The following is a 24,721-nucleotide window of genomic DNA, read 5'->3' as shown; positions in this document are numbered from 1 at the left end:
ATTGAGCCAATCTGTGTGGGATGAATTGCTTGGTTCAAAATTTGAAGACCAGCTGGAAATCTTGTTTATGGTTACGTCCAGTGGTTTCATTTCTCATCTTTATCAAACATGTGACGTGGAAGTGTACTCCAGAGGACAGGGAAGCACTGCTGCTTTTCAGCCTGGTATTAAATTAATCTTTAAGTTTATTATGTGTTCATTATGAAACTGTCAGATTCTGACAAACAGATCAGTGCATCTTAAATATTAAGCATAGTTCTAAATAACTGTTAATCAGGGGTGGAAATCGGCACTGCATCTGCCTTTTGTGGAATGAAAGATTTTGAAAATCCGGGATGGTTTTATTTAATAAAAAACTGCCTTTGTAGCTTATTTTACACTGTTTGTAAAACGTATGCATATAACTTCTTGTCCTGATCATCACCAAAGTTTGACTGCATCTCATAGAGCCAATGGGAAGTGCAGAATCTACCACTCTTCAGTGTACTCAACTGAGGAAAAGACATTAATGTTTAAAGCCGGATAGTGTAATACAAATGTTATATGTCAAAACATAGCATGTAAGGGGACAGGACACCTTATACACATTAGGAAAAATCTAAAAGTCAGTGTAAGTCTAAACATTAGTGTACTTAAAGACATCTAGTGGTCAATAAATCAAAGTTAAAACAGATGAAAACATCACGACACATTCAACCTTCATGAATACATAATAAACATCAAACACAAAGTGTATCTCTACAGCCTAATGTTAGCTATAATGGAAAACAAATCAAGGTGTGGGCTTTCTCTTGTCCCTTTCCTGCTTCGTCATACACAGTATCTCCAACAAAGCCGCTCAGACTTTGACAAAATGTAGCGAAATGATGCATCCCACCACATTTTCAAAATTACACTGAGTGGCGTAGCCTAAGGCTTTCTGCTCACAGATCAAAATGTGGTGACATATTTGTGACACATTAGCTCAGATGGGCATTCCATCATTTGTGTTTGCTGTCTTCTGTCACCCTGTCTCCCCCTGAAAGCAGGAGGAGGGATTATTCTCACTACTTTCTGGTATTCAAATTTCATTAATTGTGACAACCCTCTATGTATGTTGAATGTGCGCACACACACACACACACACACACACACACACACACACACACACACACACACACACACACAGTTCTAACCTGTTCCTTGACAGAGGCGAGGATGGCGGAGGTGGTTTCAGACTCGGAGCCGTCTCCGTTGGAGGCGTTGAGGACGGGGCTCAACATGGTGGCAGCGCTGGCAGTGTCGGACGCCACCTCAGGCACTGGCATACCTCCTAGAAAAGAAAACAAGGGAACATGCAACTCTTTTATTATTATTAAAGACAGTCTGACATGCCAGCATTTAGGCTGAGTGGCTTGCACACCTACACTCTCCTACACTCTTGCACTCATGGACAACCATACACAGATATGGACGTTAGAGTGAAGGCAGAGGTGAACATTTCCAAATACACATTCAATATCGATATAGTGGGGTTATAACAAAATATAAGATCACTGGTAAACCAGTCTACTATTAGACATCTAATGAAATGTGGATATCAGCCAGTGAGTATTGTCCATGTGCAATGCATTCCAATAAAAGTAAAAACTAAATGTGATTCCACTGCAACATTTTGACCAGTATTGATGTGTTCAGTTATGATTATTTTAACTTCTCTCTTTCTCTCTGACTTATTTATGTTCAGGGTCATGTAGAGCTGGAGTTTATCCCAGCATGCATTTGGCAAAGGGCAGTAACACATCCCGGAAAAGTGCACTAGTACTACTAATCTTTGGAACAGAAAATCTAGGCCAGTGAGAAGAAAGTGTGCAGACTCCTTAGTGATAATTGTAACAGGTCTACTGGTAGTCTAGCAATAAAAGCAGTAGTAGTACTACAAGCAGAGACTGTAGTAGTAGTAACAGGGTAGTAACAACAGGATTTGTAGATGTATAGTACCATAAAAAGTGGTAGTAATATTGCTCACACTCACTTTGTGACAATAGGAGAGTACATTGGTACATGCACCAACAAAGGTATTTCCAGGCCTCATGAAAACAGAGGTGTACGTTTTGAATTGTACGTAAAAAGGTAAGATAAGGCTGGCAATATTGTAGAATTTTGTTGCTGTCAACAATTTGAATGAAAAGACCAAAAAATGCGTTAGTCGGTCTCCCTACTGTCTGTGGCTCTCAGCCACAAGCCCATGGGCTCCTACCAAGTGGCAACCTGAAAAATGAAGCCAACGTGGAAGTGCCAAAAACTGCAGTTCATCGAATGGCCACTTGAGGCTGGCTCCAAAAGGGAGTCAATCCCCACAGAGCCCCATGTTAAAATGCCCAACTTTACAGCAGAAATAAACATGTTTACAGCCTGGTACAAAAAACTGTTTTGGTCTCTATAGTTAATTTCCCCATTCATGACAACTGTGAGGGGGGTGAATTATGCGTTATGCATAATTAAGGGCATGGTCAGTTTGAGTGACAAGTGGGTGCCCTATCAGGTGGCTTTGCCTCTAGTGTCTTGCCCAAAGACACTTCAACAAGCTGGGATTGAACTGCCAACCTTCCAATTGGTGGACGACCTGCTCTACCACTAAGCCACAGTTGCCCCTGGTTATATGTATGACCTCCACAAATACACTTTTTCCATATGTGAGCCACAGATTTTATGCATAATTGGAAATCTGGCAAGGGAAATCTTCAATACTTCTTGAAGTTACAACTACAAACTGTCACCCTGATAGCACTTGAAGAACTAGGTGTAGTGCTAGTATAGTCAAGTCATAATAGTAGCAGTAGTAGCATTAGTAGTAAGAGTCCCCAAAAAGCCAAAAACTTGTGTCAGAAACCAAGTATTAAAGTCCTAGCATCGGAGAGACTGGCGCACACACACACACACACACACACACACACACACACTTGCCTGCTTGATGCCATGTGTCATCCCGTATTTGACCAAGCGTTGGAGGACACGGGCTTCACATGTGCCATGTAATCCTGATGCAGCACAGAGCTGGTGTAACAGCTGCATCAGCCAGCTTTACACACTGATGAAAGGCTTGTCATGAGGAATCTGCCACATGCACACACACACACACACACACACACACAGACAAAAAGGCTGGTTGTCGGCATGAGGCAGCACCAGCCTGGTACTGAGGTAAAAAAAAATAAAAATATGAAAGTGGAGCCTGTGAGCAGAGTGGAGGGATAAGTGAGGAAAGGAGAGCAGAGATGAAAAGGTGAAAGGAAAAGAGGAGAGGAAGGAGAGTGAGGATGACAGGAGGAGAGAGCAGCGAGGAGGAGGCGAGGTGAGGAGAAAAGAGAGATACAAGAGGAGTAGGAGGGTGAGGAGAAGAGAAGAGAAAAAACTATTCTTGCATGCTGCTAGGCAACTATCTCTGGTCACTGAAGGCTGCTAATATGGCTGACCTGGCTTTACTTGTCTTCCATTTTGGAAAGTGTTCCTCTTCCTCTCTATCTCTCAACACTGTTTCCAAACTTGAATTTTTCATTACCACACCTTTCTACTTACCCTACATCCCTTTCCCCTCCTTTCCTCCTCATGCCTCTCCCCAGTGCATCCTCCTCCTTCTTGTTGCCTTTATGCCTCAAAACTTTCCCTCCCCTCCTCCCATCTCTCCATGCCCACTTCTCTTCACTTGACCTATTTCAGTGTCTCCTCATCTTTTCAGCACATTTCTGCTTTATTAGGCAGCATGCAGCGGAGGGTGACAGAAGGAGGATGATCCGAAAGGTTGCGGTTTGGATTTGAACCTGCAACGCTGCAGTGCACCTGAGCCCTCGGCTGCTTATCTGGCCTCGTGACACCACTACATGCTTCACATTCTTCACACCATCCCCTTTTTCTCTCCTTCTTTTCCATATTTTTTACTCTTTGGCCGGGCAGTCACAACTGCATAGCATTATCATGTTTTCTTCTCATATCTACCTCCCTGCCTACTTACCTCCTTCCTCTGTGCCTCCATTCTTCTAACTTCTCCTCCCTTTCCCTCTTTGCTCTTTGTGTTGTCACATCACACACAATGTCATCACTCTCATTATCACTTCTGCTCATCCTAATCTGTCTCCATCCCTCTCTTTCTCTATAGCATGCAATCCCAAATCCCTCTCTTACACTTGCTCTCTCTTTTTTTTAATACTTTTTTCCCATGTTATTAGAAAGGGGGCCCTAGATAGTGACTGTGGTAGCCTGAGACATTTGTAAATCATTATTAAAGAGGTACTGCACACTTAAAAGTGTTTTTTGAGCTGTAAACTAAATTATAAGACTATACTGTGATGAAACATCAATGCTTTTGTTAATATTGACATTTTATCAAATTTATGAAAATCTGCATTTCATGGGTTGAAAATGGCTCAACACGCCATTTACTGTTTTAAATCACCCGGAACCTTGCAAACCTTGGCCAATGCTGATATTATAAATTTACGTCATGACATTTATATAAGAAAAGGAATGTTAACGTCCTCTAATCAGAGGTGGCCGGCCCACCTCCCCCTGCCTCTGAGTGGGAGTCTGTGAAACAGCGCTCATTTTCAAATCTATGCAGATTGAGATGCATCATTCAGTTTAAAGGGACAGTTCACTTAAGAATCAAAAATACATATTTTTCCTCTTACCTGTAGTGCTATTTATCCATCTAGATTGTTTTGGTGTGAGTTTGGAGATATCGGCCGTATAGATGTCTGCATTTTTTGAATATAATGGAATGTAGCAAAACCCCTGCGTGTATTGAATTGAGCTTGGGTGTGTTTTATTTCTTCTGAATTCAACTTGTGTAATTGATTGTGATTGTGTAATTTTATTTTTTTAAAAGTTAACATAGCTTACATATCTTCTTCATATGATAACTTTCCCTTATAATTTATATTCCAAGAAAGAAGTTTAAAGTTTTTCATCTCACTTCAATACAGTCAGAGTTTTGTTTGATCCAGCATCCACTGTGGCCATACTGAGCCATGCATTCAGTCATGTCTGCAGTGTTAATACAGAGGAGATGGACCAACCACATGACTGTTATTTATGAAAATCTAAAAAGTGGGGTCAACAGCAACATCTCCCTTAACAAAGAATTTTTTTAAGAAATTTTATTATTATAGCTTACCAGGTACATGACGACAAGTATATGGGGCTGAGCAATGACCAGTCGTTGTCCCTCATATTGTGACCTGACCACACAACACAACTGAGTCCCTGCCTCCTAAAAACTAAGATGTAAGATAGTTAAAAGTTATTTCTAGCAATGGTGGACCCTCGGATGAAAAAAAGGGAATGAAAAATGTGGTTTATGATCAAATACTGAAAAACTGACATTCCCATCAGCATCAGGTGTACTTTCTATTTACTTTCTATTACTTTCTATTTAGCGCTAATTAGCTAATGTTAGCATGCTAGCACGCTAAACTAAGATAGTGAACATGGTAAACATTATTGCCTACCTGCTAAACATTGGTATGTTAGCATTGACATTGTGATCATGTTAGCATATTAGCATTTAACTCAAACCACCACTGTGCCTAAGTACAGCTTTACAGAGCTGCTAGCATGGCTATAGACTCTTGTTTGTATGTGCTTTCTGTTTTCCCCATCCCTGAGTATATATGTTAGTTGTCGATACATTGCTGCACTAATATTACAAATTCCTCTACACTGATGGTGAATGAAGTTCTGATTCTGTACTGTATATGAAGTCTCTCTTTACTTTGTCTGGGAGGACCTGTATGCATAAAACATTTCACATGACAGTACATTCAAGCTTGAACTTGATCAGGGAGCTGGATCAGAGACGGAGGAGAGTGCCCGGTGGCCCAATTTGCCTATAGAACAAAACAAGAGAGAAGCTCTGGTTTTGACTGTGCAGATAGGGCAGGCAGCCAAATATAGGTCAGCTCAACAGACCGTGTCCAAGCCCTCATCACACAACTGACCAGTACAAAGCAGCTTTCCCATATAACAGCCATCAGAACTAGGTTATAGAGGCCCCCCAGCCCAGCTAGAGACAAGACTTTGAATATGGATTAGGCCTCAAGGCTTTATTTCACTGAAGTATAATCTTGGATTTTTAGGTCTATATTTCAGCGCCGTAATGCAGGGGTATTTAGCCCCGCATTTCAAAGCAGTAATCTCTGATATTGCTGTTATGTTGTAAATGCAGCTCACCATGCTATGATTGACATGGCTGACATGGGGAATACTGAGTTTAATCTTTTGACCCTTTAAGCTCATCAGTCAGGTCTGAGACAGGCATGTTTTGGTGAAGACGGAGTTCATCACAGATCAGCAGCGAATCAGCTAAATGTCCATGTAGAAATGTTATTTTCCTGTGGTGCGGATGCATGTGTGTTGTGTACTTGTGTGCACGACTGCATTCCCGTATATATGTGTGTACGTAGAGCACTAGAGCATGCTTGTGTGCGTGTATATTTGTGTGTGTGTGTCCCTTCTGGGATGCGAGTGTTTATGTGTTTGACGGGCAGTCCCCTGTCGCCTCATTAAAACTTGCTGCAGTGTTTTGTTTTGGCTTCACCAGTCATCTGTCCCTTTGTCTAGACCCTGTGTCCACGTCTCGGCTTTCAAATTAACAACACTTTAACACTTACATTAACAATGTAATTAGCACTGTCTTTGTCTCATTGTGTATTTATTAAGTCCACAGCGGAGATGTGTCTTAAGAGTTGTGTGATGTGTGCATGATTTTCCTTTCAACCTTGTTTTCTAAAACAGCACAAGTGAATTAGACAAACTTAATTAAACATGGAGTATCGGGGATAGACATTGCGTGTAAATCCTCTGATCTGTGTTCTGCACTGACTGCTGAACATAACACAGGAACAACTCTCAGTGCAAAGAACTCTACCAAGCATACAGTGGTACCTGTTAAGATGATAGTTCAATTGATTCGATTTTTATGCCGACTAACTACGGAGGCCAGGTACAGGTGTACTTCATATGAAAATGGTTTTATCAAACAGCAACCCTGTCTAATTTGCTTTTACCTTGTAGTGATGAACCCACAGTCAATTAGCACCAGACTCTGCAGTTCCCCTCAGATCTACTAAGCCACAGCAGCTGTTTTTAGCAAAAAAAATTATTAAAAAATCTCGGCACAGCACAAAACAGCAGACATACAAAGATAGTGACTAGCTGGTGAACATATTGGAGCATTTACCAGCTAAAGAGCCAGATATTTTTCTCAAGAGTTGTTCGAGACCAAAACAGAACTACTATAAAAGGACAGTGAATATTAGACTTATATTCACATGGTGGCCAGACACATGACACTGGATGTGTAAAAAGGTAATAGTTTGCTTTCACATTAGCCATATCAACTTTATGTCAATGTTGTGTTTACAGCTTGTTCTGCTGCACCCATGTGGCCAAATTAATTAATTAATACCACTTAAAGTGTTAACACCCATGACACACAGACAGAAGCAGTCATTGAGGTACAGTAGCCAGGATGTGCCTATTCGGAGAGCGAATGAGATGAAATTGTTGCTTTTCCAGAGAGCTGATGCCCGTCAACACTGGGAAATATATAGGATTGTGGTGTAACCCAACAAGTGACATGTGTCAACCTGAGATGATGCAGGTTTTAACGCATCATACTGTACACCTGCACCTGCCCGAAAAAGTCGGCAAAAGTCCTTCAACTTTATGTTGACTTTTTCAGTACTTAACCAAGTGCTTTGAGTTGCCTAAATATAACCCAAAAGAGGGTTAATCATACCTTATCAGGAGCACATATAGGCCTTTTTCAGAAAATATTTTAACATGTCAAAGTACTGTACTGTACTGTAGGAAAAACTCAAATAATATAATTAATGATGGCTGAATTCCATGTAGCTGCTTCAGATTCAGGGTCCTGGTATTGTGCATGCTGGCTCACTGTCACAGGCTTACTGGGATTCTTGAATTGAAGGTATCCGTCGTTAATTCGTTGATTAGTAACACCTGTGCTTTTCCTTCTATGACAAGTGAAAATGTTGTGAAAAAAGGCCTATTGTAGTGAAACCAAATGAAATACATTAACAGAGGAATTTTTGAATATTTTGCATTGCAGATATGTTCAATTTTATGTTATTTTGATAAAACATTGTCTGGGCAGCATTGAGTTCTTGTAAAACTAGCTAATGCAGGCCCTGCACATCATCACAGGTGCTTCCAGTTATTGCTGATTAGACCTCTGCTCAGGTTGAAGGTGGGTGGAGCTCTGCTGGCAATTCCATGAAGTCCCTGTACTCTGTGTACCGTTAATGATAGCATAGCAGATGCAACAAAAGCTAACCATAGAGTGAGGGAGATGTCAATCAAATACAGTCTGTACAGCCCAATACAGTCCTGAGTCTAATCACCCAAAAAAAGTGGAATCACCTGTGTGCATGTAACAGATGCATGGATGTCCTTTAAATTGAATGACTTTCACTACAGAACTGTCACTGGCAGACAATGACAGATGGCCTTACAAGCATCATTGAGAGTTAATCACCCATCAACCAAATCTATCCATGGTGAAAGTCCAGATGCTAATGGATATTTATATTCAGCGCGCACACTAATACATACACATACCTACTGTGATACATTGTGAATCCCTCTGAGTGTAACTCAAGGATAGCAGCTCTGTTTACAAACCATTAAGAGGCGATTGGCCACAATAAAAATCTATTATTTAATAAAAATGTATTATCAAAGGCATTAAAACACAAAGACAGTTACATTGCAAGGAAAACACTTGCCAAACCACTTCAGAGAGCTGCTGCTGTGTTGTTACTTTACTGCCTGGATGCCTGGCTCACTGAATATGGATTACAATTCAATTGAGTCTGAATGATTGTGTTTTCATTTCAAACGGCTATATCTATTTTAGGCATAAATGCTAATGACGCTCCCTGATGTTTGTTGGCGTGTGATAGAAAGTACTGCTGATTATATTATCAAAAGACCTATAGTGTAAAGTTCCAAGGACAACTAATAACTTCAATAACAGTTTCACTTCGATTTCTTTGTTCCTTTTTCCCAGCACAGTCATGCTTCACGTACACGTAGATAATTGCCCAGAAGGAAGGAAGGAAGGAAGAGCATTAGTGTGAATATGGTGGAAGAATCTGAAGAACAATGCGACTAATAAAAGAAGCTGTAAATAGTAGCCTGACAGCAGGTGTTATGGTGGGATGTTAAGGGATGACAGGAGCTTGAAGATGATCTTTAAGGTTTGAAACACCTTCAGACTCTTTACAAGATGAACACTATAGCTAATGTGGCTGATTAGACCTGTGACGACCACATTATTAGCACATAACAACAGAGGGCTGAGCTATATTTAATCTAAAACTGCAGTGCAGAACAGAAATGCATACAGCATGATCTAGTGGAATATCGCACAGAAAAGCAACTACAAGGGAACAGGTGCAAACTATGTCTCTGCGACTGGGAAGGCTTTATCATCTACTTCCCAGTTGCAGACACCTGCAGGAGCCACAGCAGGTAACCGAGACAGCTTCCTCCCCGGGAATCGGCGTCTCAGAGAAAGCCACGGCATGTGGTCCCGACTTAGACTAGCCTGATTACAGACTGCTGAATCACCTCCCACACCTCCGATTTGTTCAGCGATTCAGAAGAGTTGAGCTTTATAAGCAGGATCCTGAATGAGGACATCATTTTCCTACGTAGCTACCAAGCTACACCTGCGTAAAATAGTGACAGAACAATGGCTACACAAATGGTGACAAGCGTCTATAAGATTAACAGCTGTACAGGCTGTAAGATGACTTACAAAAATAACAACCGCTACCACAGTCTGATTATCAGGCTAGACACAGGCAAGATAAAAGCACTGCAGTATTTATCATATCATCAACAGAACATTGGGCACCTCAGCACCTTTTGTCAATGTTGCTATGATACCAAACATTTCACTATTATAGGGGCTGGTATCACCACCAGCCCAGAAACCCAAGCACCCAAGAGTAACAACAACATTTCAGCTTGTTCACATGTAGTATTTACACGGTAAATTCACCTTTCATTTTGCTATTTGTCACAAATGAAACTAAAACACAAGAAACTGTTTCAATTGAATGTGCTGTATTTACCGGAAACCAAAAATGTCTTATGGGAATTCATGGTTCCCAGAAGATGATCCCAAATGAGAATGGTAAACCCCTGAACCTTTGTGTAGAGTCTACATTAAGAGTCTACAGAGCACACATATACTCCCTAGAGGACAAACCCTTCCTGTTAGGATACTCCAAGCTCTCCCGTTGTGCCACCCTCAGGCCAAAATGTCAACTTTGTACACAAGACACTGTTTCTCATAATCTAATGGGCAGATGGACATGAAATTTGTCGAGCAGGTTATGTCAATTTGCTGAGGACGTTCCCTGGTGCCACACTCCAGGACCAGGACTCAGACTCAGCACTGGTAAGGCTCTGCCAATCTGTAGAGTTTTGTTCAGTCCCAAACTTTGATATTGTGGCCTGTGGGGCATTCAAAACGTTGCGGCCTCTACAGGGTTCTAGCAGGGCTTTGGGGTTGAGTTAAGTTAAAGTGCGTACATCTGCCTATCTTTTCATCTGATGCTTAATTATAATTCTTTCAGTCAATTTACATGGATTCTAGTGTGAACTTGTGCTTACCTCTAGGCTCCCATGTAGTGATACTGACATTACTGATTACAAGGTAAACGTTAGCAGCATAGTGAAGAAGCAGGATTAGTAGTGAATCTGAGGGATTTGGTGGACCTATTTAAAAGCAAGAGACACACACATAAGCAGCAGCATGATTATCAAAGTGAGAATGTTAGAGATGCATTTTCATGGCACTGGAGTATCTGGAAGAAGTGAATTTCACATTCTTTCTAGTTGCTGTCTTTCAAGTCAGTGGAAAAAGAGTCGCACAAACGAGTTTCAGAGAAAACAATAAAAATCGAACGGGAGGAACGTCTTACTCTGAGCGGTGCTTAGTCAACATCACAGCGTTTAGAGCTCACAGAACCAGTGAGGTTGGACCAAAGCAGTGAATGTAGAATCAGATCAGCTGTGATTTCAGTGGGTTTCAACTGACTGGAGCTGACCAATGGCACAAAGGAAAACATTTCAGTCGAAAGATCCAGTCAGTCGAAAGTCCAGTGTATATATAGTAAGTCTTTTTCTTAGCAAACCCCTTTTAAGGTTTTTTCAGACATGTCTTCAGATCTTATAAGAGAACAGATAGTAGAATAAAACAGGTCTTCAGTCGGTTGCGAAACAAGATTTACTGCCCTACCTAAAATAAAGCCATAAAAGCTGCGTGTGTTTAATACACCCACTCACAAATGATTTGGCTGGACAGTACAACTTGCAGGGAAACTGTACCTTGTTACAGTTTTATGACTTCACATTTGTGTAGCTCCAGTTTATTTGTCCTAAACTTCATGCAGGCTAAAATAGACATCCGGCAGTGGAATTCAATTAGCAGTCTTTCTCTGTGATCCAAGTCTGGCAAACACCTGCTCTCTCCATCTCTACCTGCTCACACACACACACACACACACACACACACACACACACACACACACACACACACACACAAATACACACACGTGCAGTACACATGCAATGGCCAAGTGGCTATGACAACTTATAGATGGGCTCTCCATTTAGGGTAGAGAACTCATCACAGTGTCGTGAGAGCTTATACATGGTCATTTTCTGTGTTTGGAAATGAAGCACTCATCCTCACATTTCCAAAACTCTTACTCTGATAGACACATGTTCTAGTGAGAAACAGCATCTAGTAGCAAAAACAAAATACACTACCATCTATGAAATTCCTGCTGTCTGCCTGATGCACAAGCTCAGAGCACAGAAACCCTCCCAATCTTGATATTATATTAGTAATGTTAACAACTATGAAAATCCTGCTATTTACCATAAATTTATACCAGGCACTAGATATATGTGTTACGCTAGCGCTAAACCTCATATTAGATGCCTGCAGTGTATACAGTCAAGGCTTCACTCACAAGAAACTAAGTAAAGGATTTCATACATAATATTTATTAGCTGCAGTGGATCATGAAAAGTAAGTGTAACAACATGATGGATTTTCCATCCAAAGCAATCAGTCTGCACCTCTTTTGGCTGTCACCAACTCACACTAATCTCAACTCACTCAGTCAAAATGATCACCAAAGTGTTGACCATAGAGCCTGACAAACATTTGCACAATGCACACAAACAGCCATAAACACAGTAACAGTGTGAGCTGCCTTACCTTAAAATGGGATTTTCTTCAGCTAATTCTGCATTCTGAGCCGAAAGGGAGGTTTCCTTCTTGGGATATTAAATGTTTTACACCCATTACTGTTGCGATTCATGCGGTTTTTGGCACAAAATCAACGTCTTGTGTTGATCTCCCATAAGCTCTAAGTAATTCTGGTTTGCCTTCGTGTGGGCACACATCTCACGATGATGTCGCTCGGAAACCAGTCTATTAATTTCACCTACAAAACTCACATAAAAGTTATTTTAATCAACGTCTAACAATCTTCAGATGATTAAGGTGATTGTTTTGATCACTGTATATTATGAAACTTGTCTGGATATTACATAGTTAATTCATGATGATAGTAATATCCCACAATTCCAGAGTGAGTCAGTTTTGCTGCCTTCTTTTGGTGATATGTATTTTAATGATTCAACATACCGTATAGCCTACAAGCAGGCACACAGCACATGTACACATATAGAAAAATACACACTTATGCCCATGCTGCACACAGATACCCCTCACCACACACACGTCACTCTTTAACCTCTCTCATTATCGCTTTAATCAGCTGGGAACTGTCAATATGCTTAAATATCAGTTTACACACACACCATATGTTGCTCTGCCATTATCTGACTGTGTCATTGCAACCAACAAAGCTTCACCTCAGCACATGGAGTCAGTCTGTTGGGGACTGACTCAAATGAAATCAGAAAACATCTTGTCACAGCAGTGCTAGCCTTAATCAGTGATCTGTGTGCTGGAGTGTAAAATGTTTTAATAGTGCCCATGTTTCCTTCACGTCTCCTTGGTGATAGTTACAGTATGTAATTGAATTAACACAATCACCATGACATCTAGCGGTTAACTGAATTGTGTATATACTTACTGATGAACTGTGTAATTTTGAGGCATATTTGCTCTCATCTTTTTCAATGCTTTAAAAAACTGAGCGGTAGTGGTAACATATGTTTAGTGTACAATAATGTGATGATGGCTTCCAAAGTAATCAGTAATGTCTTCATAATCAGATGCACAGCAGGACATAAATAAAAACAAATGAGACCATTTACAGGACGTCGGATATCGTCTACCTGCTTCAGCACTGCAGCTTATGGTGCGTGAAGTTGGGTCTGATTTAGCAGGGGTGGCGTTCTCCATGTGCGAATAGAGCAAGAAGTAACATTGGGAAACATGGGAAAAGTGGTCTTTATCTTAAAGCTGCTCTAATATTATTATCAATATTTGTCTGTTAACAATGGTCAAATGACTAAAGGGTTTAAAGGGGCTGCTTGTAGTGATGATAAATTATCACCAACTGCACATTTCCCCTCAGCTCCACAGAGCATTTTAGCATCTTTTAGCTTTTAGTTTTTGGAGCAAAACTGTACTTTTTTGGTTCACTCTCACCGCTCTCATCGACCTGACTATCAGGCTTACATTCATCAGGTGAACACAAACACGACTCCAAATGAATGCTAATGTTGTTCTGCTGTTCAATGTGTAAATAAGCCGCTGTTTGCTAACAAGTTAGCCATATCAACTTTAAAAGGTGATAATATGTCAATGTTGTGTTTACAGCTTGTTGTGCTGGCCTCAAGTGACAAAGAAATCAATCAAAATGCAGGCTGAAGAAACACTAACGACAAATCATTTAATCTTAAACCAACTTTCTTTGACCATTTCCAAAATGAAGACCTTCTAACAGTTCTGAAGCTATGGGTATGTATGGGCAACATAACAAAAAAGACACTAAGAAATTAATTACCAATACTCATGAAGTACAAGATAAGGGGATGGGAGAAGGCAGGGGTGGAAGGGTCGGTTGTGTAGTTGCTGTGTTCACTCATACACATTTTACATACATGTTACTCTGGTAATCTTGTACAATTATTTATATCTCTTGGGTAGACTGCTTAAGACAATTCCCACAATCAGCAGGAAGATCGTATAAATTCACAGTTTAGGAGCAGGCCAAGATGTATCTGTCTGTTTGAATGCTGATAAATGCTGATAATGTAGTGTAAAACTTTAGACATTAAAGCGGCGGACTCCCTTAATCTAGTTTCTGTATTTGTCGTCTCGTTTTTACTTTCTCTGTTTCTTGTGTTTTTATAAGCCCCTTTATATTATTTTGTTCCCCACCAGAACTATTTTGTTTCCTCATTTTCTATACACTCAAATAAAGCAGAAAAAAATTCCCCAAGTCAATCTTGCTTTTCCTCCACATTACCATCAATCTCCCGTTCTATCGCTTTCACACACACTGACACACACACACACACACACACACACACACACACACTCTCACACACACACACACACACACACACACAGCACACAGTCTGTGCTTGTGTTGTTATACTAGTGAGGACATACTTTTGGTTTGGTGAGAAGGATTTCCTCATGAAATTAAATTCATGAGGCTTTTTAATCTTTCATTTGGTGGAATTCAGGTCATCGTTCAACTGCATATTTAGAGTTAATACATGAAACTGGTCAAAAATTTACAATCACACAGGCCTCATCTTTTACTCATGATCTTGTCAAGAGAAGAAATCCTGAGGAAAGCATTTTCAAACTGCTGTCATATCAATGCAAATCTCCATCGCAGGTTTATCCCCTGGATGTGTGTTGATCCTGGGATGGAGAGAGCTGAGGCATATTGATGAATCTGGGTGCAATATTTCAGGAAAGTTCTTTCAAGGTCGTCCTTGTGTGAAAGTTGTTATGTGTTATTTGTTTCAAATCTAAAAAAAAAAAAAAACAGGAGACCTGTGGGCAGTCTGGATGTAAAAAGAATAATCATATGCATTACTGGCATTAGAGTCATTTAATGCCACAAGGTTGTATGACTGAGAGAACCTCCTGCAGTTTATCTAATTATCACTCTCTGAAAGGTCTGTTCATTTAGCTGAATAACAACTCTCACTCTTTCAGGATAAAGCACATTATCAACAACTGACTCACACAAATGAAATGAGCATGCAAGAACAATTATATCAACAGGATAAGGGTAGTTGCTAATGGATACAGTATATGCACAATATGGCCAAAAGTATGTGGACAATACATTTTTGTCTTGGTATGGGGTCATTTTTCATGGTTTGGGTAGGCCCCTTAGTTCCAATTAAGGGAAATCATAATGCTGCGGCATACAGTGATATTTTAGATTAGACAATAGTGTGCTTCCAACTTTGTGGCTCCAGTTTGGGGAAGGAGTGTTCCTGTTTCAACACGACAATGCCCCTGTGCACAAAGACAGGTCCATAAAGTAATAGAATAATAATAATAATAAAATAAAATAATTTTCCCAGTGTGGCAAGTAAGAAGTTCACTGACCTCAACCCCATCCAACACATTTGGGATGAACTAGAACACTGTCTGCGAGCCAGGCCTTATCGCCCAACATCAGTGGGTCACGGCACTTTTCTCCCCTCCGCTATCTTTACGCACTGGGTCTATTTTTACTGGCGCAGCTCACGTCCAAAGCATGAAATTAAATTTTGATTGTATGTAAATGCATATATATTTACTGACATATTCCGCAATTAATATTTAATGATGCCTTGATTATTGACTTTGTCTTTACGTACATGTAGCAAAACGTTTTTTTCTTGTCTCGTCACTTCTCCTTTGAGGACTGAGAAGTGGGAGAAGGATAGCCATGGTTTTCCTTCTGCTAATATACATTATGCAGTAACCACAGACACAAAATAAAGGCAAGCCAGCCAAGCCTGTGAAACACTTATGCGGAAGTCACACAACAAAATAACATAAAAGTGAATAGTGCAACACAGCTAGGTTACAAAATCTGGTGGAAAGCCTTCTCAGAAGAGTGGTGGTGGCTGTAGCAGCATATTAATGATGGTTTTGGAATGAGATCTTTAACAAGCACATTTGGGTGTGATGTTTGGGGTGTCCACATATTTTTGGCCATGTAGTGTAAACAGTAGTTTTCTCCCAAAATAATATAATAATGTAAACTTTTATGAGCTGTAGTTTGTAAAAGCTTAAAGAGCAATTTTAAGAGCTTTAGATTTTAAATGAAAGAATATTGTCGACGTTCATTGATTGTTATGAAAAATGACACTGGTCCTTCAGTGCAGTACCTGTGGCCCATTTTAGGTCCTAAACCCTTGTTTAAGAAACAAGTCATGGACAGTGGCCAAAGAGCTTCACTGTGATTGGCCGAGAGTGTAGAGTTGCCAGGCGAGACCCCTGCTGGCTAGTTGATGGGACAACAACAAAGAGAGAGACCTTCAAAACACACAGGTAACACAACTGACCTCCACATACTGCAGGTCACTGCTAATGTGCTCGTATTGATGAACACACACACACACACACACACACACACACACACACACTGAGAGGGAGGGAGAGATACAAAGAGTTCACCAAGTTTCCCACTGTGGTTGATTAAATGCTGAAAACACATTCAGAAACACACACACACACACACACACACACACACACACACACACACACACACACAGGTATTCACCTTTCACAGGCACAAAGTCTTCAGCAGCAAAATGAATTGTTTTGCATATACTGAGCAGACTTGTGATTAGTGCTCATAAAGATCTGCTTCTCATGACTCAAACATCATGTAGTCAGTCTCCAATTAAAAATGAAAGAACACACTCCTAGCTAACCCATATAAATTATGCCACTAACGAGCAGGGAAATGTGGGCAATTCAGAGCTTAAGACATTACATTTTTTATGTGGTGAAATGGCACTCACTGCCATTGCTCTGAATGTACTGTAGAGTGTTTTAGCTTGAAAGAAAAATATCAATTAAATAAGAAAAAAGAATGACACCGACTTGGGCGCTGATGTTGATTTTCTTACCTTTGAAAATAATACAGACGGGGAAACTTCAAATTAACCCCCCCAGAAAAACCCAAGGCGCCACCTCTTTCAGCGCAGCCTCCCAGCAGGCAGCGGGCTAACGTTAAAAGAGGAGGAAAACAAACTGTTCAGTCAAGGAGTAGATCCTCATCTTCATTACAAAGTAGCCCTTGTTTAACGCTACATCCCTGTCTCCGAACAACAAGCCGGAGCAGCTAAAAATACGATCAACACCATGAATTATACATATTTTCCACAGATCCTCTGTGTGAGCTATGTTCGCGAGCGGCTTCATCACATGGTATAATTATAGAGGTTACAACTGCGGTGATAAACACAGTGCAAAAACAAATTAAAACTACCCTCCTCCGCCCACAAAGGAATTCAAATTGCCCGATGACTCTGCATCATGACAAAGCTGTTTGTGAACGAGAGGATTCTGGAATGAAAGCTACAGGCTGAGACACTTCAACGTTAACTGCATTGGACAAACTGTGATTTGTCGGAAAAAAAAGATGCCAGAGTGTTTGTTAGAACTAAACTCCTGAGGGTTTGCATGTTCATCAGTGAAGTAAATAAGTGGGGCAGAGTTGTATTCGCAGAGGTAGTCTACTTATTGTAAAACCACAGGTTCAATTCCTGAGTTTCAAGGACGATATACCCAAGATACATCTCAGCAATAACACAGAGACTGACTCTAAACTCCACCAGCAATGCCTGCGACTGGTGAGAATGTGTCAGCTTTAGCCACACAGCATGCTACATTGCTGTGACAAGTCTATGAAATGGCAGCATCTATTAATATCTAGATGTATGATAAACCTCTCCATGTTGGATACGCATGTCCTCCTATAAGCAAAGAAATCACTGTATTTCTTTCCTCCGTTTTTATTTCCCACACCTTTACCATATTGATACAGCAGGCTAGCTAATTAGATAGTTTCAAAGTTGATTTGTGTTGCATAGCAACAGGAATGATCTAATGCCCCTTACCCCCTCTGAACTCTTGCATGAGTGTTAGCAGAATTTGATTTGATTACAGTATAAGAAGCTGAACACTGCTGCTGCTAATGACCTTGTGCTCTGATCGTCTTCACAACCTACTTACAACATTTAGTAGAGTACTGCATGTGGACAAAGTGGAAATCAGCAACCTCAACCTTATGGTCGCGCTGGACTGGAAGTCAGGGAATCACTGAAGCCAGTCAGATTCATCCTCTCGGGAACATGAATGTCTGTACAAAATGTCATAGCAATCCATCCAATAGTTGTTGAGATATTTCAGTCTGGACCAAAGTGGTGAACCGACCAACTGACTGACCAACTGACATTCCCATCCCCTGCCATTACCATGGCTACAAAAAACATTAGTTGTTAATAATTTGACGAACAGATCTGTCTTTGGTGAATATAGGTAACACCAGGAGCCACTGGAGATGAGAATTTTCATTCTCACAGCAATTAGAAAAGTGGACAAATCAGTGTAAAGGATAAGCACTGGTTGAAAGACCAAAGAGATGATTAACTGCCTTAACTGTATAGAAGTGCAGTTTATTGTTCAGTTTACGCTCACTTAGATTCAGTGAACTTATTGAAATAATATATATTATAAATATCACTATTTTATTATCTTGACATAGCAAATAATTATTTTGTGATATTGGCATAATCTGTCAAAATTATTTTCTTTTGAAAAACAAAGCTCGTTGTGTTGAGATCCCAAAATAATTATTTCGTCATCTCATAATGAAAGACGATTCTTTTGTGTGGCTCCTCCAGCCTTCCATACAATCTCAAAACTTGGAATGTAGAAAACAGGAACTCTTATAAATGAATTTGGGTAGATGCTCTCAAAATGCAGTTTCATTGTGATATACTGAGTTAAAAAAATTTGCTTTTCTTACAGTGCACCTTAGTGTTCAAAGTATATTCCTCCAATGTACGCATCGCCCACTGATATCTGTGTACTGTGTTTGCACAATGATAGCACTGCAGTCGTACATCACTTAAATAGAACATACATTGAGGGAATAAAAAAGTTGACCATAGTGGAATACAGTACAAAGGCTTCCCATTGCTATTCTCAGCACTACGAGCATCACCATTACCACCCCACAGCACTACTAGCACACTGGCTAGCTACTGTAGCGCCATGCATAATACATCAGTCTGACCTTGAAGGGCTTTTCTCACAAGAAATGACATCACTGAAATAATCACTTAAGGAGGGCAGCATCCAAGAGGTGCAACTGCCCGCGGCTTCTGCCTTGGCTAAAGCTCGAGTCCAAGCATGAGAACAGCAACATCAAACAGCTGAGATGACTGTGGTTTGGACAGCATGATGCAAGTTAGGACACTGTGAGAATAAATGAAATGTCAAGAAGCAAAAGGCCATTCAAAAGCATTCGCAAGTATCAGCTTCTTCAGCAATTTTTAAACTGCAGAAGTGGTACTTTTCATGTCTTAAGAAAAGAAAAGAAAAATGGATTTTATATATTTCATCGTTGATGTAAAAGTGGTAGGCCAGGCTGTTTCTTTATCTTGCATCACAAATTAAAGTCTTCCTCCAATTCCAGTTATTTTTATCTGATGTTCTGATGCTTTCCTGATGCCTGATCTGACAGTAGTGACATGTTGTGCAATTCTGGCTTACATCAATCTAAATCATCTTATATCAAAATGTACAGTAGTGGATCATATCTAATGATGAGTGTTCCCCAAATATTCAACCATCTATCCATAGTCACAGTTGCCCTTTTATCCCATGTTAAATTAACAATAGCAGTGGTTACCTAGTTCTAGTGCTTGACAGGCTACTACAAACAAGAGAACCAAATTATGATTTCCAGCCTCTTTTGATTCTTACTCACAGGTTAAAGCTCCATCTAAACATAACATAACATAACATAACATAACATAACATAACATAACATAACATAACTGAAATGATTCTTCAAGCTGCATGCCCACTTTGACTTGGCTCCTTTTGGCTTCTTTTCATCATTATCTCCAGCCGAACAGGATATGCTGTTGCGTTCCCAACAGCACTGATACATTTTTAGCAGTTTGTGCAAAAACAGTGCTGAGCTACAGATGGGTTTGAATCGTCACAAGGCAACAACACAAAGCCGCAACCAGCACTTCCCCCGAGCATCTGTTTAGCTCTGTGAGTTGAAAAAGAAAACGTCCAGAGACTTATTTAGATTCTTACTATGGAAGGGACTTGTATACGCTCACAAATACGGACTAGCCTGTATGATGCCATTGCTGTGACATATGTGCATTTTAAAAATTGGGCGCAATTCCTCTTAGCTAATGGAAAAATGATGCCAACTCTGCCCTGGAGTGTATGGGGAGTGTTTCTCTATCTTTCTCCTTCTCTCTTGCAGTGCTATAAATAGTGGAGAGTGCTGCTGTCTCTCATATTTCATGTGTGACTGGCTCCCACAGTCACTGGTGAAGAATGTTCACCGTGTACATACATAAAGCCCCTGCTTGCCTCCTTCTGCACTTGTATCCACTTCCTCACTCTCCTTACTGCTGTCTAATATTCTCTCCTCGCCTATCCTCTCCATGGTTTAAGAGGCCAGGCCTAAGCCACATGTCTCAAGTGGCGGGGGGACTAGATCCTCATATGTAGGGCAATTTAAGTAGAAAAGTAACTCATGCTTGTCCTAATTTTACAGGAAAAACAATAATAACAGTGACCTTACATAGTCCTCTTTAATTTGAGCATAAAAAACACTGCCAAATGCTAATTCAATGTAAAAACCCAAAGCTTCATGCTACAACCAGGGCTGTAGTGGAGGGTAAACGTACATAAACGCTGTTTACACAAATTATCTTGTAAATTCTAGCATCATGCGTTTTGTGCTCTGCTGGAACATTGTTCTCTTTGAACAAGGAGCCTCAATCAACCGACCAACCACTCTCGCTACATGGGAGTAAAAACAAATGCACCCTCAGTCAGTGTTGCCAAGAGGACATCATACACTCATTTGCATGCAGCTTAGTGCAGTGAGGGAGAGATCACCTTAATTTAAGACATATAAAACGTAGATAGAGAAACCTTTGGCCAAATTATCACAAACTCAGGGACATCTGTATTTGAAGTAAAAAAAAAAAAAAAATTTAAATCTACAAAGGGAGAGAGGATGGAGAAGACCAAACGAACAATTTAAATATTTACAAGATCAAACAAACTATTTACATATTTACAACATGTAGTAACATCTTAATCCAGAGAGAAAGAGTGAGAGAGAAGCACCAATTTGTGCTAAAGCTAGCAGGCAAAAACACTAGCTGGAGCTGCATTCATGAGGCAGACAAATGAATCTGGGTTCAGAGGGTGACATTATTTGAAACGTGCTGCATCAAATAATAATATCAAAAGCCCCGAGCTCTTACGTGAAGCTAAGGTTTTTGTTTTTACATTATTACTCCTGTTTAACATCGCAGTGTCAATCATTTGGTCCACCGTTTTGTTCCAGACTGAAATATCTAAACAACTACTGGATGGATTGCCCTGACATTTTGTATATTCGTGGTGCCCAGAGCATGAATCCTACGGACTTTGGTGATCCCCTGACTTTTCCTCTAGCTGTGATGTTGACATTTGTCGTTTAAGTTAAATGTCTCGACAACTATTGGATGGATTGCCATGAAATTTGGTATAGGCATTACTTACTTACTTACTTACAGCTGTACATTGTTTAGTGCTAATTAGCATGCTGAACTGCTAAACCAAGATGGTGAACATGGTAATCCTTACATGTTAGCATTGTCATTGTGATCCTACACTGTGTCTATGTACAGCTTTGCAGTTCTGTTAGCATGGAGACTGATCATTCCATTACGGTACTCAGGGCCCTCAATACAGTAACTAAGATTAGGCAGGGTTCACCCAGTCCGTTTTTTTCCCACAATAGACCTGCCTACAACAAGGGTCATATGCAACAATACTGTCCTTAAATGTCTGTAAATGCAACATGACTCCTTGTGTAAATAATGAGTTGTTTGGCAATCAAATGTGATGAATATTAATGTAAGAGTCAAGAGGAAAGTAGAAATCATGCATGTCTAGGCCTATGACATAAAGGTCTAGCCCTGCAGGTACACATACATCTAGCTTATCATTGTCTGATCAATGTCTTCCATTAATTAAGCTGAAAAGCGAGTTAACTGATGACCCTGTGTTTTGCTGCAACAAATCAATGAGATTCATTCATTTAGCCTGAAGGCTAGGATAAGTAAGGACACACTGTTATTTTACTACAGCAGCTGAGAGGAGTGCAAACAAGGAATTCCCAGCCGTAACTCGCATACTTGAGCACATGGAGTGCAGTATGTTAGCCAGCTGAGTGAAAATCTCTGAGGGATTTGACCCTTAGCCAATAAACTGCAAAGTCTCTTCATCTCTCAGTCAGACACACTGCTTAGTCATCAGCGAGACGCTCAGCTCAACCTGACAAATCCTTATTAGTCAAAGTTAAAAGGTCTGAGAGAAAATATTTCCTTTGAGCTATGTTCGGAAGCTCATTCTGTGTTCCAGGCCTATCTTTAAAGAGGCAGTGTGTGATATTTTCAATCAGCAGCTGCTAAATGCTGGAGCCATTTTTGCCTAACTGGGTCTGGTGATAAAACGCCCCAAAAAGTCCCACAGAGTGTCTTGTAGCTGATTCACACCAGTTATAAAAAGCACAAGCATCTTTGATTTCATTTCATTTCCATCTCGTTCTATTTCTCAAGTGTAAATGTCCTGTTTTCTTTCTGACATCAAAGCTTGAAATAAAATATCTCAATCTTTTCCGTGTCCCAGATGAACTGACGAAAAAAATAACTTCAACAAGTTCAATCTGTATTCGAATGAGTTTCCAAGCATGCTAACCCTAAAAAGGATTTAGGGTTAAATATTATTATGTGATGTAACGGTAAATGTAAAGACGACAAATCGCCACTTATATTAAAAAATGAATTAGGATTTTTTGAAAAGCATTCATATGCTCATTCACTATCAGGTGGGTTTCTATTGATTGCATCTTTGTGTGTAGCCCAAGCCAGGCTGATCAATGACAGCACTCCTTTCAACTAAAGCAGAGCACAAACAGCATGGGCGTGGCCTTGTGAGCCGCGGGTAATTTCACAGGCGGTGACTGGAAACGACATCCTCATTATTTGCACTGCTTATTTTGTGTCTAAATATCTCACAACAAGACCTTTCCAGCTTATTAGTTCTGTTAATGTTTTTGCATATGACTAATTCCTTACTCTTTTCTTTATCCTGGATATAAAAAGGTTGTGTGTTGTGAACAGGGGAAGCCATTTGACAGGTCACTAATAGCTGGGGCTGTTGGATAGATCAACAAATCTAATGACTCATATCTTCTTCAAGCACAAAAGGTCCTAATGTTTGCTAACTCATGATCTCATCCTGGCTATTGTGGTGGCAAAATGTCAATATAGGATGACTCTGCTGTTAAGGTAAATGGACACACATGCAAAGACATATCACATTTAATTTTCTAGACATGTGTGACAATAAAGCACAGTGACCCTTCACTGGCATAAATGACCACCTTATACCTGTGCTGAACAAGAGTCTACAGCCACAGAAGCAGCGCTGTAAGGCTGTACTTAGGCAACTGTGCTTTGAGCTAAATGCTAACATTAATGCTACCATGTTCACGATGACAATGCTGACATGCCAATGTTTAGCAGGTATAATAATAGTTTAGCTTGTTAGCATGCTAATTACTAATAAGCAATAAACACAAAGGTACAGCTGAGGCTGATGGGAATGGTCATGAACCAAAATATCAGACAAATAAAAATTTCGACCCAATGATGGTGCTAGATGAAAAGTTAAGAGATCACCATAGTTATTATAATTCATCCTGTAGGGTACATGAGTGTCTTTAGCAAATGTCATGACAGCCCATCCAAACAGCTGTTGAGATATTTCACCCAAAACCACAAATTTAAAAACATCATGGTGGCGCTAGAGGAAAAGTCAAGAAATCATATCGAAACTAATTACATATATACAATTATATATTTATATATATATAAATATATTTTTTAAAAATGAAGTCAAGCTAAACTGAACTAGCTTTATCATTAGCTATTTCTCAAGATGCTATCGTCTAATCAATAGGCACCTAAATCTACCCCTCATTTCTAAAACGTGTCTAGGACGTAACTAAAAGTTATTGAATGTAATCCGTGGTTTGGCAGAATCGCCTAACATTGCACATCTCCAGATTGTGCATTAAACAGGTGATTGGGCGCCCCGATACCTCACCTGGTAGAGCGAGCGCAACATGAACTAAGGCTGAGTCCTTAGCAGCCAGGGTTCGATTCCAGCCCGGGGCACTTTGCTGCATGTCATCCCATCTCTCTCACCCCTTTCCTCTCTCTCTCTTCAGCTGTTCCTATACAATAAAAAAAAGGCCAAAAAAAAGCATGAAAAATAAACGTGTGATTGACTGGACAACTGCCATCGTCGTCAGTTATTCAACACAACGCACACCGCAACTGTTACACTAGGTTAGAGCTAAACCAA

At 40.2% G+C, this 24,721-nt stretch overlaps 1 protein-coding gene and 1 long non-coding RNA gene across 14 annotated transcripts in view; both read right to left on the bottom strand.

Annotated features, from left to right (window-relative positions):
• The window catches only part of ctnnd2b (catenin (cadherin-associated protein), delta 2b), a 185,118-nt gene that overhangs the window by 151,584 nt on the left and 8,813 nt on the right, over positions 1-24,721 (bottom strand). For 12 of the 13 annotated variants that reach the window (XM_044218779.1, XM_044218781.1, XM_044218782.1 and 9 more), the window contains exons 2-3: positions 24,461-24,590; positions 1,176-1,312 (exon numbers count right to left, since the gene is read on the bottom strand). In XM_044218779.1, the coding sequence (XP_044074714.1) occupies positions 1,176-1,312; positions 24,461-24,542 (219 nt within the window). In that variant the 5' untranslated portion in view covers positions 24,543-24,590. The remainder of the gene's footprint in view (positions 1-1,175; positions 1,313-24,460; positions 24,591-24,721) is intronic. The other variant, XM_044218787.1, reaches the window with a different exon arrangement.
• On the bottom strand, positions 14,028-17,499 carry LOC122886500. The gene is made up of 3 exons (XR_006380375.1): positions 17,161-17,499; positions 16,414-16,529; positions 14,028-15,051 (listed from the first exon to the last, which is right to left on the bottom strand). It is a non-coding gene; the product is annotated as an uncharacterized LOC122886500 (long non-coding RNA).

The sequence above is a fragment of the Siniperca chuatsi genome, linkage group LG13 (assembly GCF_020085105.1).
Source record: "Siniperca chuatsi isolate FFG_IHB_CAS linkage group LG13, ASM2008510v1, whole genome shotgun sequence".
Taxonomy (NCBI): Eukaryota; Metazoa; Chordata; class Actinopteri; order Centrarchiformes; family Sinipercidae; genus Siniperca; species Siniperca chuatsi.
The sequence above is the reverse complement of the archived record's forward strand: the minus strand, read 5'-3'. Positions and strand labels throughout refer to the sequence as shown.